Below are 13,306 nucleotides of genomic sequence, written 5' to 3'. Positions count from 1 at the left end.
CATAGAACACAGAGCCAGAGTTTATAGACATTATAATGCAGAAATATTACATATTATAGCTTTAGTTCAGATTGAAGTCCTGGTTTAAACGTTGTAACATGTAATCAGGGCCTTCCTCCTGCAGTGGAAGTGCTCTCCTCTCTCAGCGAGTCTCCTCTGTATAAATAAAGGTCAGTCATCGTTTGCATGTGGATTTTACTAGAGAGCTGATGGGGTTTACGACAGGAGACACAGAGCTGGTTACAGAGTCTGACCTCCCCTCCGTCCGCCCTTCAGGTAACATGATGGAGGTGGCGGGTTCCTGGACAGAAGTATTCGAGGGTTCGGAGAGGACGGATGCGTGCGGGAGAGCGGAGACGCTGTTGGGGAGCTCCACTCTGACTCTGGCTCCTCTGGTCGCTGATCCCCCGTCAGTACGCCGCTCCCAGCCCATCCTCATCACCTCAAACAGGTAGGACCAGCAGCGAGGAGCCACGTGGGCACAGACGGCGTTACTCACTCGTAGTGGACATGAGTCAACAGACTCCTGCAGCAGGCGTTGGATGTTGACTCAAGCCGGTGACTCAGCCTCAGGCTATAAGTCATCTGACATGTGAAGAAGTGACTAGTTTCTATTAAGACGAGTATAATGCCAGATACTCCCCGCCTTAGAGACACAAGTAATAAAACTGTGATTGCAGAGAGGGTTGGGAGTGTGTGCTCTGCTGTTAGAGACACACTGGGGGGAGTTCTGGTTTTCTTTCACTTCCTCGTTTTTTATTTGGACGCAGAACTTTTTGTTTCTTCTGCCCCAAAGACAAAGAAAGTTATATTGACGTATTTATGAACTCTCTTCAATATTAATGCTGTCAAATAAATCCAATAATCTGAATTTTAGGCCTTAAAATATCTTTAATATGATATAAAGAGGCCTTAAACGTGGATTGGATCTAATTTAAGTTGTATAAAGTTGCATTTTTCAGTCTCCTTTTTAATTTTTGGAAAAAATAAGCATTAATTTTACTGTAACAGCTACAAAATAAATAATAAAGTCTTAAATACAACCTGTTGAAACCTTGAAATTGTGAAAAATATAACGTCTTAATTAAACATTATTCTATTCAATAAGGTCTGTAAAGGAGGAAGTGACTGCGTGTAATGTCACAGGAGTTAATATTCATCTCTGTTTTGGTTTTACGGACCCCGAATGAACCGTTCTGGTTCTCATTCAACAATATTTTACTGTAAGCAGCAGCGGTTGTACAAAAACATACAAATATAATGAAAATACAAACAATTGGACCTCTGTATTTTGGTATTTTTTACAGCAAATTAGTTTTTTTCCAGTCAAAGGAACATAATTAACAACATTAGACACATCAATGCTCGATCATTGACGTGTTTTTGGACAACAGTGACACAGAGGAAGTAAAATTATCTATAAAAATATAGAATATCACCTCCTTTAATAGAAATATTGAATTAGATGATAAGACAATTAGTCAGTTTCTTATTTAATGATTTTGTTTGTTGTGTTTCCAGGACGAAAGGCGAAGAGTTGTTCTCCTCCTCTGTCCCATCCATCCCCAACCCTTTCCCCGAGCTCTCCAGCCCTCCGGTGCTCATCAGCTCTCTTCCACCGCAGTCCAGCGACAAACATGTAAGTTCAAACCCTCGTTTGGAGCCGATTTAGACGTTTGTTGCATCTGAAATGGGCCAAACTGATCGATTGAATCATTTTATCTCCATTCAAGTTAACAGAGGATTAAACTGTAGGTTAGCTCTCTGTATGTGCGTCCTCTACTGCTGGTGTTCCTGACCTTCTTCCTTAAAGGACCCCTTTACTATAATTAAGTTAAAACTGACTATGAGACATATTTTATGTATATTTCATATTCAGTGCATCACAATAACATCAAGGAACAACTAATAAACTGAACAATGAACACAAAAACTGCAGGAAGTTTGTGTAAAATGACCAATTCGGATGAATTTTAAGCAGATTATTTTCTGTTTTCCTGATATTTTAAGCAACTTTTTATACAGTTCTCTGTCTACAGACTTAATATTAGCTCTTAAAGATCTTAAATAATAATCTAAAACTTTAAAAATAGCAGTTTCATTTAATTTTCTTCACATAAATGAACAGATTGCTGAGACATAGACCTACTGTTTCTGTTTTTTAAGTTAACTTAAAATCAAGAAGGCCTCGTGACCCCCTGTGAAGCTCTGGCGACCCCTACTGGCGGTCCCGACCCATTGGTCCATTGGTTGGGAACCACTGCTCTACGGGCCTGTGGTTTTCCTTTCACTTCACCATCTTAGTTTCATTTTTACAAAACAGAACATTTGCCAAATTATGAATTAGAGGCACTGAGGCTTCATTTTAGAGTCTGGCAGTATTTAGTATTTTCTTACTGTCAATAAATTGCATGAAAAGACCAAAACCATCAAATAATACTGTCTGTTTACCTGAATGTGTATTAATCCGCCACTGAAAATAGTCCCATTTTCTCCAGTTTGAGTAACATTTGATAAAAACTACAGAGACCAGCAGTTTTCTGAGTCTTTTTACAAACTTAAACTATGTATTTGATAAAGCTCTGCACCGTAAGAACCAGATAATATAAACACACTGTTGGTGTTTTTCATTTGATTTATTAACAGAAAGAATAACACAGAATAAAAGCAGCGTTATCCTCCTCGCAGTATTTGTTCAGACAAATCTCAGCTCCTTGTGTTAATCCCCTCACACCTGTCTGATCTGTAGGGTCTGACAGGTGGATCCTCTCGCTGTGTCTCAACCTGTTTGTGCTAGCAGGGCCGAATGGAGGTTGGCTGTGATTGTGACTGACAGGAGAGCTGTGTTGCCATGCCTGCGCTGCCTTATTTTGACTCACAAACACTGCCAGAATAAACATGTCTGTAATTACAGCAGCGTGACGCCATGCCGCGCTCGCCACGGGGCGTTTCATGTACAGCGATGGAAGCGAACAGGCGGTTTTGTGTAGGCCTGCAGCTGTTTGTTCTCAGTTGGTTTGTGTTCATTTGGACCACATCTGGACCGCTGCAGGGCTGGTTTGTGTTGGTGGTTTTCAGTATTTCTCAAATTATGATTTTACTGGGATGAAAACAAGAGCTTAACAGAGTCTTTAGTGTTCCAGTATATGGCCAAAAGTATGTGGACATCCTTTTACCTCTAATGATTGTGTCCACTGTACAGTATATGGTGATTAGTATGTCCACATACTTTTTTAAACTTGTGATTTTAAGCAGTTTTGTTCTAGTGAAGCTTTTGAAAACTTTCTCTGTAACATTTATGAATAAAAACGAAAACAAAGTTAACAAAATACACCTTTAGTTATTGTTTATTAAGTGTTTAATGAGAAAAACCAACATTAGGAAATGTTTTCTGATTTCGAAAACAAAAATCTGTTGGCTGCAAACCCAAACAATTGTTTAATTAGCTAATTAGTTTCTCAATTAACCGATTTGTCTATAAAATGTCAGAAAACTGCAGGAAAGTTTGTGTAAAACAAGCAATTTTGAGCAGATTATTTCCTGTAAATATTGATCAGAAATTAGTTTTCTTGATATTTTTATAAACCTTTTATACAATTTTCTTTCCGTATTTTGTTTTTTCCCCCTTTGTATCTAAACTATGTAAACTTATATAAAAACACAATTTAATTTAGTTTTGTTAAGAAAGTATCAAAAAATGTTGAGATATCAGCTCACTGTGTATATTTTAAGTTTTCTTAAGCCTCTAAAAATGAAGAAAGCCTCATGACCCCTGTGAAGCTTTGGCGACCCCTAGTGAGGGTCTCGACCCTCAAGTTGGGAACCACTGCTGTAGATAAAGCAAATTGTTTTAAATTTCTCACAGCCAAATAATAATAATGATACTAATATTAATAATCTGTTATGTGATACGTCATTTTAACACTGAAAGAATTGTAGAAACTGATTACATCGAATATTTTAACTAACACAAACTTAGTTACAGAAACATTCCTGATCAAGTACTTTTTGTTTTCACAGTACAAATAACAGTTTCACTTAAAATGTTCGATGTAATTCAAGTAATTTCTTTAGTTAAATGAACTTAAATGAACTAACTTAACTTTATTTACATAACACAATACATGCATAAAGTTCAACACAAAGTGCTGAACATTAAAGGAAATTATTGTGACAATAAAAACAATAAAAACAAGGAAAATAAAATAGCATTAAAACACATCAGGAGAAAGTAAAAGACCTTCAGACAGTCTGATCCAGAGTTTTGGAGTATAATTAACTCTTCGTCCCCGTATTGTTCGGACTAACAGATTAAAAACAATCTGCACCTTTCAGACGCTCCTGCAGCCAGTTTGAGCGTTTGTGATCTAATCTCGTCTGTTGTCGCACTCTGTAAACTCTACGCTCCCAATCACAGACCCTGAATTTGTTCAGAGTAAAGAGAAACATATTTTCTGGACCGGATATCGAACTGTGAGGTTTCCCCCGGAGGAATGTTCCTCCCCCATAATCCTCCCCGGTCGGTGCTCGGCCGACTCAACCCGCCCAACCAGTCGGGACTTGCTGATTGACAGCCGCCGGGGTTTCTGGCCGGGCAGGTTTGTTTTCTTTTGGTTTAGAGACGTGCTGCTGGATCCCGCCGCTGCGTCAGACAGCAGCACACCCTGAGAAACGTCCTGACCCCTGAACGACCTGCACCCAGTTCACCTCGACGGCATCGGCGACGCAGATCGACTGCACGCACGGCTGCTTTCTCAGATCTGATCTTTTCCTCCACACATGAGAACACACACTGGGAGAAAGCAGGAGTAAACGTGCAGGACGAGTTTTTTTAGACATTTCTTTCTTTCACCAGAACGCCCACGACTCGCAGAATAAGATATGAAAGCTGCGTCTGTAATTTGAGAAAGGAATTAAAGACACGAACAGGTTGAAGGAGGGATACGACGTGCCCCGGTGTCGGTCTAAAATTAGGGAGAATTTCTCTTAAGGTGCCTCGTCCTGTTTAATACAGACTGGCTGTGTCTGCCTGCTGACAGGTTCTTGGCCTCGGATTCTGGCTCCTTGTTTTTTTGCGTGTACCGACGTTGGTTCGATGCCAAAACAAAGTGTGAAAAGTATGTTGTGTATTCAGTTACTCAGATCGAACCTGTTTGCCCAACGCTTTTAAGGCCAATTCCTTCAAAAGAAATTCTTAAATTCACAGATCACATGAAAAACTGCCTGTTAATTCTGAGGTACTTTACTGGAATATTTCCATTTTATCCTCCTTTATCCTTCTACATGTATCTCACAGGTGGAGTTAATAGTTACTTTGCAGATGGAGATTGTTATAAACTGTATATATGTGTGTATTTGGGTTATTTACACAGGCAGAGTTGTAAAATGAAATTCAGATATAGTTCCTGTCATGCTACTTTCTTTTTTTTATAAATTGATGAATAAGTTGTAAAAGTAGAACAATTACTCATTGATTTGGAGAATTTAGCAGTAATTGCTAAACAAACTGAATTAGATGTTAATTACAATATTTTATTTTTACCATATCGTGCTGCCCTGAACACAATAACCGCAGGAAGTTTATGTAAAACAAGCAATTTGCATGAATTATCATTAGTTTACTGATATTTTTAGGCACTTTTTATACAATTGTCTCTGTATTATCTATTTTTTAACCATTTAATCATACATACTATGAATATATAAAGAAAAATACAGTTTAATTTAGTTTTATTAAGAAAATGCTGAGATATAGCTTAATAAAAGCCAGTCGAACACTTTTAATGTGAAGAAGCAGCAGTAGGACATGTTGGACAGTCTGTTATCAGTGAGATAAAATTATGCTGGATTACATGTTGCTTGTGAATACCGGTGTGAGAATGGCCGACTCCGCCATAAAAATAGAAAAATAATAGAAAAATCCACAATACAGACAGAGAATTGTATAACAATCTGCTCAAAATTCATCCAAATCTCTCGTTTTACACAAACTTTCATTTCATTTCATTGTACAGTTTTAATATAATATGAAATATACATAAAATATGTCACTGAGTCAGTTAATTAATGATGATTAATGGCGTCCTTTAAGGTCAAATGTTGGGAACCACTGCTGTAGAGAATATAAATACATGAAGGGGCTTTTGCACACAACATGCAGACCATAAATTGTATCAGAAATGTTGTTTTTGCTGCTTTTACCGTGAATATTTCTCCCTGTGCTTCGTGCAGCTGATAAAGGTGTATGGGGAGGACAGCCACAGCCGGTCGGTGTGGGTCGCTCCGAGAGCTACAGCCAGGGAGGTGTGTCACATGTTGGTCCAGACGGCTCACTGCAGCGATCAGGAAAACTGGGCTCTGCTGGAGCTCCACCCCGCCCTGGGCCTGGGTAAGACTGTGACTGTATTGAATGAAAGTGAAGTTATAATGTTTAATGTTTAATGTTTCACACACATGTTCCTCCCCTCTCTCCTGCAGAGAGATGTCTGGAGGACCACGAGGTCGTGCTCCACGTTCAGGCCACCTGGTCTCTCAAAGGCGACACGAGGCTCGTTTTCTGCAAAAACTACGCCAAGTACGAGTTCTTCAGGAAACCGACGGTGAGTTTGAAGCTGTAAAAATACATTATTATGAGATAAGAGAACACCTCAGGCGGGAGGATTCTTGCTGCTCTGCCGGCTCGCTGGAGGCTGACGAGGCCTGACGTCAAGCTGGTTGGTGGTTGTGAGTGATTGGCAGGTTGCGTGCTGGTGCAGACACGCTTACTGAGCGCCTCAGGTATTTAATTACATCAGATCTGCTCTGTCGCCTGTGCTGCTAAACAAAGGTGACAGTTTGCGTAGATCACTGGTTTTGATGAACCTCCCACCACTGTCTCTGTAAAGTTTGCCCACACTGCCTCCAGAAGGCACAACAGTGAATTAGATTCACTGCGTTAATTGCACTCATACCACCCGTGTGTCTGCTTATTGGAGTCATTTATGGATCAAACTAATCATTATTTTTTTTATTGTTTGTTTATTAAATCAGCAGAATAGTAATTTCCCCTCAGATATTCAGTCACATTAATATAAAACAGAGCAAAGCAACTGGAACAGGAGAGTTTTGGTGTATTCTTCACATTTTTACCTCTTAAAACAGAATTGAAAAGGTTGATTAGTTATCAGAATTGTTGCTGATTGATTTTCTTTCAGCTCTACATTCACTTTTCATGTGCAAACAAACACGGCAGCAGGATCTCCGTCCTCCCTCTGAGTGCATCTGAACATTGTTCACGTAGTAAAACCTCATTCAACAATTCAGTTATTATGTTTCTTCTGATACGTCCTAAACGAAGGAGAATGATTCCCACAAGCTGTGTGTCCGAATGAGGCTGATGATGGAGCTTCTCTTGTTTCCTGTTCAGAGGAGTTTAATGACAACCTTCTTTCTCCTTCCTTCCTTCCTTCCTTCCTTCCTTCCTTCCTTCCTTCCTTCCTTCCTTCCTCCTCGCAGCTCTTCTTCCCAGCAGTGCATGATCTGCCACGACAGCGGCCGATGTCCAGCAAGGGCGATGATCGTCGCAGCTCAATTCAGGTAAAACCAGCTGGAATCCAAGGAAGGCGAATTCGTCAACGTACGTCTTGTAACTGTCGGTTAAGGGGTATTTGTTTATAAGTGTGAAGGAAGAATCTGAGTATTTCTCTCCAAACGTTTCCAATAACAGTCATAAATGATTACTGAAAACATTATAAAAGGACTGGTGAATACTGAAGTTAGAGCTGGTTAAACACTTTATTCTTGGTCTGTGAGAAACTGCAGAAATTCATATTATTAAGAAATAAAGGAGGAAATGAGCTTTCTTGATTGGCGTTCCCACAATTCCCAGAAAAACCACAATAGAGAACACACACATACACACAAAACACAACACACAAGACCAACAACAATCTTGGGACTTGTCCAGAGATCCAGGGGTTCCTGCAGGGTTTAAAGAGTCCCACAAACAAAAGTCTGGACACACAAACACACAACAACCCGCCGCTCCGACTCTACTGCTCCAAACCAGGCTTACAACATCCCAAGGAAACCACACAATCATAACGACGCCATAAAACGAACAAAAACACAACACTTAAAAACAATGTGAATAATAGAAAAAACATACGTGAATGTGTGTAGGAAAAGAGCCTCGGCCACCAAATAAGACAGCCAAGAAATACAAAAAGATTAATGAAAAACACAAATAAAAACACAGTAAGAACAGCGAAAAAAAGAACTGTATGAACAGAAAAAAAAAAAACCGCTAGACTTACACCCTTCTTGTAAACAACAACATAAATATACACACCAGACCCACCCAACCACAAAGGACAAAAATGTCCACAAACCAGACCCACCTTTGTGTTCCGAACAGAACCTCTGTGTGGTGTTGTGTGTGTGTGTGTGTTGTTGTTGTGTGGTGTGGATATTACTGTCCAGACACAGCTTCGACTGCTGCTTGCTGAATGTGAACATATTGACACAATCATCCCCAATAATCACAAGAATGACATGAAAGGCTAAACTGTGGGCTATACACACACACACACACACACACAATACACACGATACCACATACACACACCACACACACCAAAGCACACAACACACACCAAACACACACACACACACACACACACACACCCTTACTGTACAAAGATTTATGGTGCAGTTGTGCAACCCCAATAGAAACTGACCATTGATATTGTGACGCTGTCTGAGAAATTATAAGTACAGTTGTACACAGATTACGCAAAGGTAATAAAATGTGATGCCCAGTAGGTGAGTTATGGGTTAACAAACAGAGTAAAAGATGAAATAGACTTGTTTTTTCATTCAGGGCCATTTTCTATCATTCATGTAAACCTGAAAGTGACATATTTAATATTCAAAACTAAACAACCAAACAAGCAAAAAACATTTAAAAAACTTTACAATTCAGTGTTTTTCCTGATCATTGACTAATTTACTGTTGAACAACACAAATCTTTTCTTCACAAGAAATTAACCAAATACGTGACATAACACACAACAATTGTTATAATTTTTTAAGTTTTCTTACAACCCAAAAAGTCAAGAAGGCCTCCAGGTCCCCCGTGAAGCTTTGCGATCCCCTAAGAGGTTGCCTACGCTACCCATCACTATTATGAGAGAAGACAGGTGTCTTTTAAAGTAATCCGTTCATTTCATCGAGCTGTATTATCTGTAACACAAGCCTCAGCTGGGAGAAGTGGTGCGACCTCTTCTACTATAATCAAACCAACAAAATGGTAGAGACTGGAAATATTCTGTTACCGCACAATGCCCACCAGACAATGGTCCGGCAACGCTAACAACATTGTGGCACCCGGCCCAGAATCTGTCAGAGGAGATGTTTAAGCAGAGAAAAAGTTTTGTTTCATTTTAAGGACAACATAACTCAAGTTAACAAACTTTGGTAAATTGGTAGATGCACTGGATCAACTGAGCAAACCGGTTTACAGACAAACCGGCGCCCGGGGGTTATAAAGCCGTTACCTGGTGAATTTACAACCTTTTGTCCTTATTATTTCAAAAATAATGCAGCCGGTACATCATTCCTGAATTTAAGTTTTTTCTCCCTTTTAAAAAACTATATATTAGCTCAACTGAACTCCCTGGATGGTGTGTCCCAAATTCACCATTTTGTTCCCGCTGTCTCGCTCTGTTTCACTCCCTGAACAGAGTCCCTGTCGCCTGAGCCTGTGTGGTGTGTGAGCCGCTCATTTTTCTTTACTCGTTCTTTCAATTCAATATAATTCAATTTTATTTGTATATGTGCCATTCCATAACAGAAAGTTTACTTAGGACACTTTTCAAATAGACGCAGGTCTAGACCGAACTCCCTAATCACATTATTTACAGAGTACCCAACAGTTCTCTTCAGAAGAGCAGGATTATTAATATTAGCTGAATAAAATGAACCACAAATTGACCAAAAAACAATCTCCCTCCTCCCGTTTCCTGTCAACTCCACAGCTATCTCCTCTCAATTAAACTGACTTGTTTTTCGCAGCCGTCCAGGAACCCGGTTTCCGGACCTTCAGGACCTGAGGATCTTGTGCGCCGACAATGAACAGACAAAGAACGTGTTGGACGTCCGCTTTCAGATTGTTCAAGGTGAATAAAATAACCTTTTACCACCGAATAACCACCATTTACTGCCAGTATTCACTGGTGTTGTGTTGTGTGTGTGTGTGTGTCAGTACGGGAAGCCAGCTTCAAGTGCAAACTACCAGTTATCCAAGTCGGCCGCGAGAATGAAGCCCCGCAGAGCCAGGGGGAAGAACCAGACTGACAGATTGGCAAAGTGGATATCAATCATCAGACACCATGAGATGCAAGGATTCTGGGAATCATTTCACTGTGTCATCTCACATTTACACCCGTGTGTGTGTGTGTGTGTGGTGTGGTGTGTGTTGTGGTGTGTGTGTGTGTGTTTGGGTGCAGTCAAAAGTCGGAGGCGAGCCTGGTGGCATGGAGCTTCTCGGGAAGGCCGGTGGACGGGTCATCCAGAACCCGACCGGAGGCCCAGGAGCGCTGAGAGGGAGGAAAGACAAGCCTTGGAGGGTGAGGAAGAGGCACTTTTTCCTCTATTGAACTCCTCTTCTTCATTACGTAAACTGACTGACTGACATATTTTATTTATCATATTTCATATTAAATGACAGATTGTCTGTGAAATATTGTCAGCAGATAGTTTTCCTGATGTTTTCCAAACAATTCTCTGTGTGTTATTCTGTATTTTACATGTTTTTTAACAAATAATACATATTAAATAAGATTTTTTTTGGACAAATTCTAGTTTTTCTTAAAATAGTAAACTTTAAAAATAACAAAGTTTCCTTCACAGATATCTTATTTGAATCTGAAGTGATTGTGAGAACCTTGTTGTATTCTTCAGTTAATAAGGCCAGAATGGATATGGTTATAAAATGGAGGTAATAAAAGACCTTTCTCCCCTTTAAAAACTGCTCCCGGTTTGCCTGAGTTAAAACCACAGATCATAAGGACTTAAGATTTCAAAGAACAATCGCACGGACCTTTACTGCTGTTAACATTTCATCTTAATCCACATGGTTCGCTCCTCGGTGTGAAAAGTCAGTAATAACCTCCAACAACGGCTCGTCTGGTAGAGCGCCGTACTTTTATCATCCAGATTAACAACCAAACGAGGTCCAAACATACAGAAACAGATCCATGTTGTAACACACCTGGGGGGCCTGTAATCTCCAGCATGTGGTTCACTTCTGTGAAGAAAAGTAAACGCAAAGTAAATTGTCTAATAGAACAAGTGTCAGGAGAAAGAAAACACATGAATTTGTCACAAAAGAAGCCTCTTAAGTCCTGTATGATTGTTAAATATGATAGGTATATAATACAGACAGAGAATTGTATAAAAAGTTCCCTAAACAGGAAATAATCTGCTCAAAATTCATCCAAATCTCTGGTTTTACACAAACTTCCTGCAGTTACTTAGTTCACCGTTTGGGTTCATTGTCCAGTTTTTAATATAATATAAAATATACATAAAATATGTCAGTTAAGCAGTTTAATAAATGATAGAAAATGGGTCCCAGAATTCCTCTTTAAGGAGGCTCCACAAACGTCTGACATTGTGTTTCTGTTGTGTTTGGGTCACTGATGCAGAGGAGGGAAGCCCTGAGGTGCAGTCTGCCCAACCTCAACTCTGGAGCGAGACCTACCTGTAAGTCCACGTGAGAGGAGAGGACGGGGGCGGGGGGGGAGGGTCCAGATATTTTCTGAATAAATGGTACTGTGTGCTCACTCTCCTCTGTCTTTGTGCGTGTAGCCATCCACAAGTCCCAGCCGTGGTTTCATGGCGGCGTGTCCAGGAAGGAGGCCCAGAGACTGATAGAAAAGCAGGGCCTGGTAGACGGGTGAGTGGAGGAAACTGTGTGCTTCTTAACTGTCCCTGCAGCCGAGTATCCTGAGAGATTACATCCATACTGGAAGATTCTGCACCTTTATGAGTCTGTTAAAAACGTTGTTATTGAACGTATTCTGGGGTTTTGCAGTCAGATAAAAATAGACAATTGTGAGAGAAACATGGTCTCATCCTCAGGATACGCCTCTGTTCTGTCCTGTAGCTTGACTAGGACACATTCAATGTGTGTTACGGAGGTTAATTGGTGCTAAACAACGTGAAGCAGCCGATGTGTGCTGCACTCCAGAGGTTTGGTGATCAAAGCCTGACTGAGCTCAACATTTAGGATCAGATTCTCACAATGTGGCTGCTGCTGCTACAAACTGTGAAACATTCAGCTCAAAATGACACAGAACACCCGGGACAACTGCCTGTTGTAAGCAACGTTTTTGAGAACTTTGAGAAAAACGTGACTGCGGCAAATTATGCAAGCGGTGACGTGTCTCTGGTTACTCATCGTCCAATCTGACACCCAGAGACGCTGAGCAGTCGGACGCAGACTGAGAGCAGATTGTAACGGAGCGACGTGGCGCAGTGGGAAGGAGCCTGATGGATACATGTTTCCCTCTGTGGTTAAAGAAATGTCAAGAGTTGTGTGTCTTTGTGTTGTAGGATGTTCCTCATCCGGGAGAGCCAGCAGCACACGCAGTGCTTCGTCCTCTCGCTGTGTTACAAGCTGAAGACCAAACACTACCTGGTAATCCCTGTGAGTTCCCCCAGTCTCTTAACGCAGTGCTTCACAAACCTGGAGGGGGGGCGGGTCACATTTTTAAAATCACAAACCAATAAGATTTGTGCACAAATGAACGTTTTCTGATCATTTTTCCTGCTGTTTCTGCTTCACATTTTAAATACTTAATAAAAGAGACTAAATGCATTTAGGTTAACAGACTCATTTTCCCCTCACACTAGCACTAATTCATAGACATCATCTCCTTTGTACAGAAAGCACATTTAGCAGCAGTTAAAGACGTTTTATTACCTTATCAACAAAACAATGAACACATTTATGTTAAATACTTTATAAAAGAGAGAACAATAAGTGCATTCAGCAGGAGGAAGAAATTCTGCAACCTCATTCAGCTCCGTCTTTATTGAGTGTCCTGACTGCTTTTCCTCGTGTCCGCAGTGCGAAGAGGAAGGCAGGAAGTACTTCACGATGGACGACGGCGTGACGCTCTTCATAGACCTCCTGCAGCTGGTGGAGTTCCACCAAATCAACAAGGGCATCCTCCCCGTGTGCCTCAAACACCCCTGCGTCTGTGTAGCACTATGAATCCCTTACACTAACCCTCCCAGTGTGTGTGTGTGTGTGTGTGG

General features: G+C 40.6%; 1 protein-coding gene across 1 annotated transcript; it reads left to right on the top strand.

Moving 5' to 3' along the window:
- Positions 1–276: 276 nt before the first annotated feature.
- On the top strand, positions 277–13,300 carry grb7 (growth factor receptor bound protein 7; the record flags this gene model as incomplete). The annotated part of the gene is given in 12 exon segments (XM_035669003.1): positions 277–451; positions 1,522–1,639; positions 6,232–6,388; positions 6,478–6,599; positions 7,495–7,575; positions 10,245–10,348; positions 10,489–10,523; positions 10,526–10,608; positions 11,689–11,746; positions 11,852–11,939; positions 12,599–12,692; positions 13,116–13,300. Coding segments are annotated over 12 exon segments (1,257 nt in total). The 3' UTR covers positions 13,263–13,300.
- Between the last annotated feature and the right edge of the window lie 6 nt (positions 13,301–13,306).

This window comes from Morone saxatilis, unplaced genomic scaffold (assembly GCF_004916995.1).
Source record: "Morone saxatilis isolate NCDOM2014 unplaced genomic scaffold, NCSU_SB_2.0 Contig1, whole genome shotgun sequence".
Classification (NCBI taxonomy): domain Eukaryota; kingdom Metazoa; phylum Chordata; class Actinopteri; family Moronidae; genus Morone; species Morone saxatilis.
Note: the sequence above shows the minus strand (reverse complement) of the source record. Positions and strands in the feature narration are given on the sequence as shown.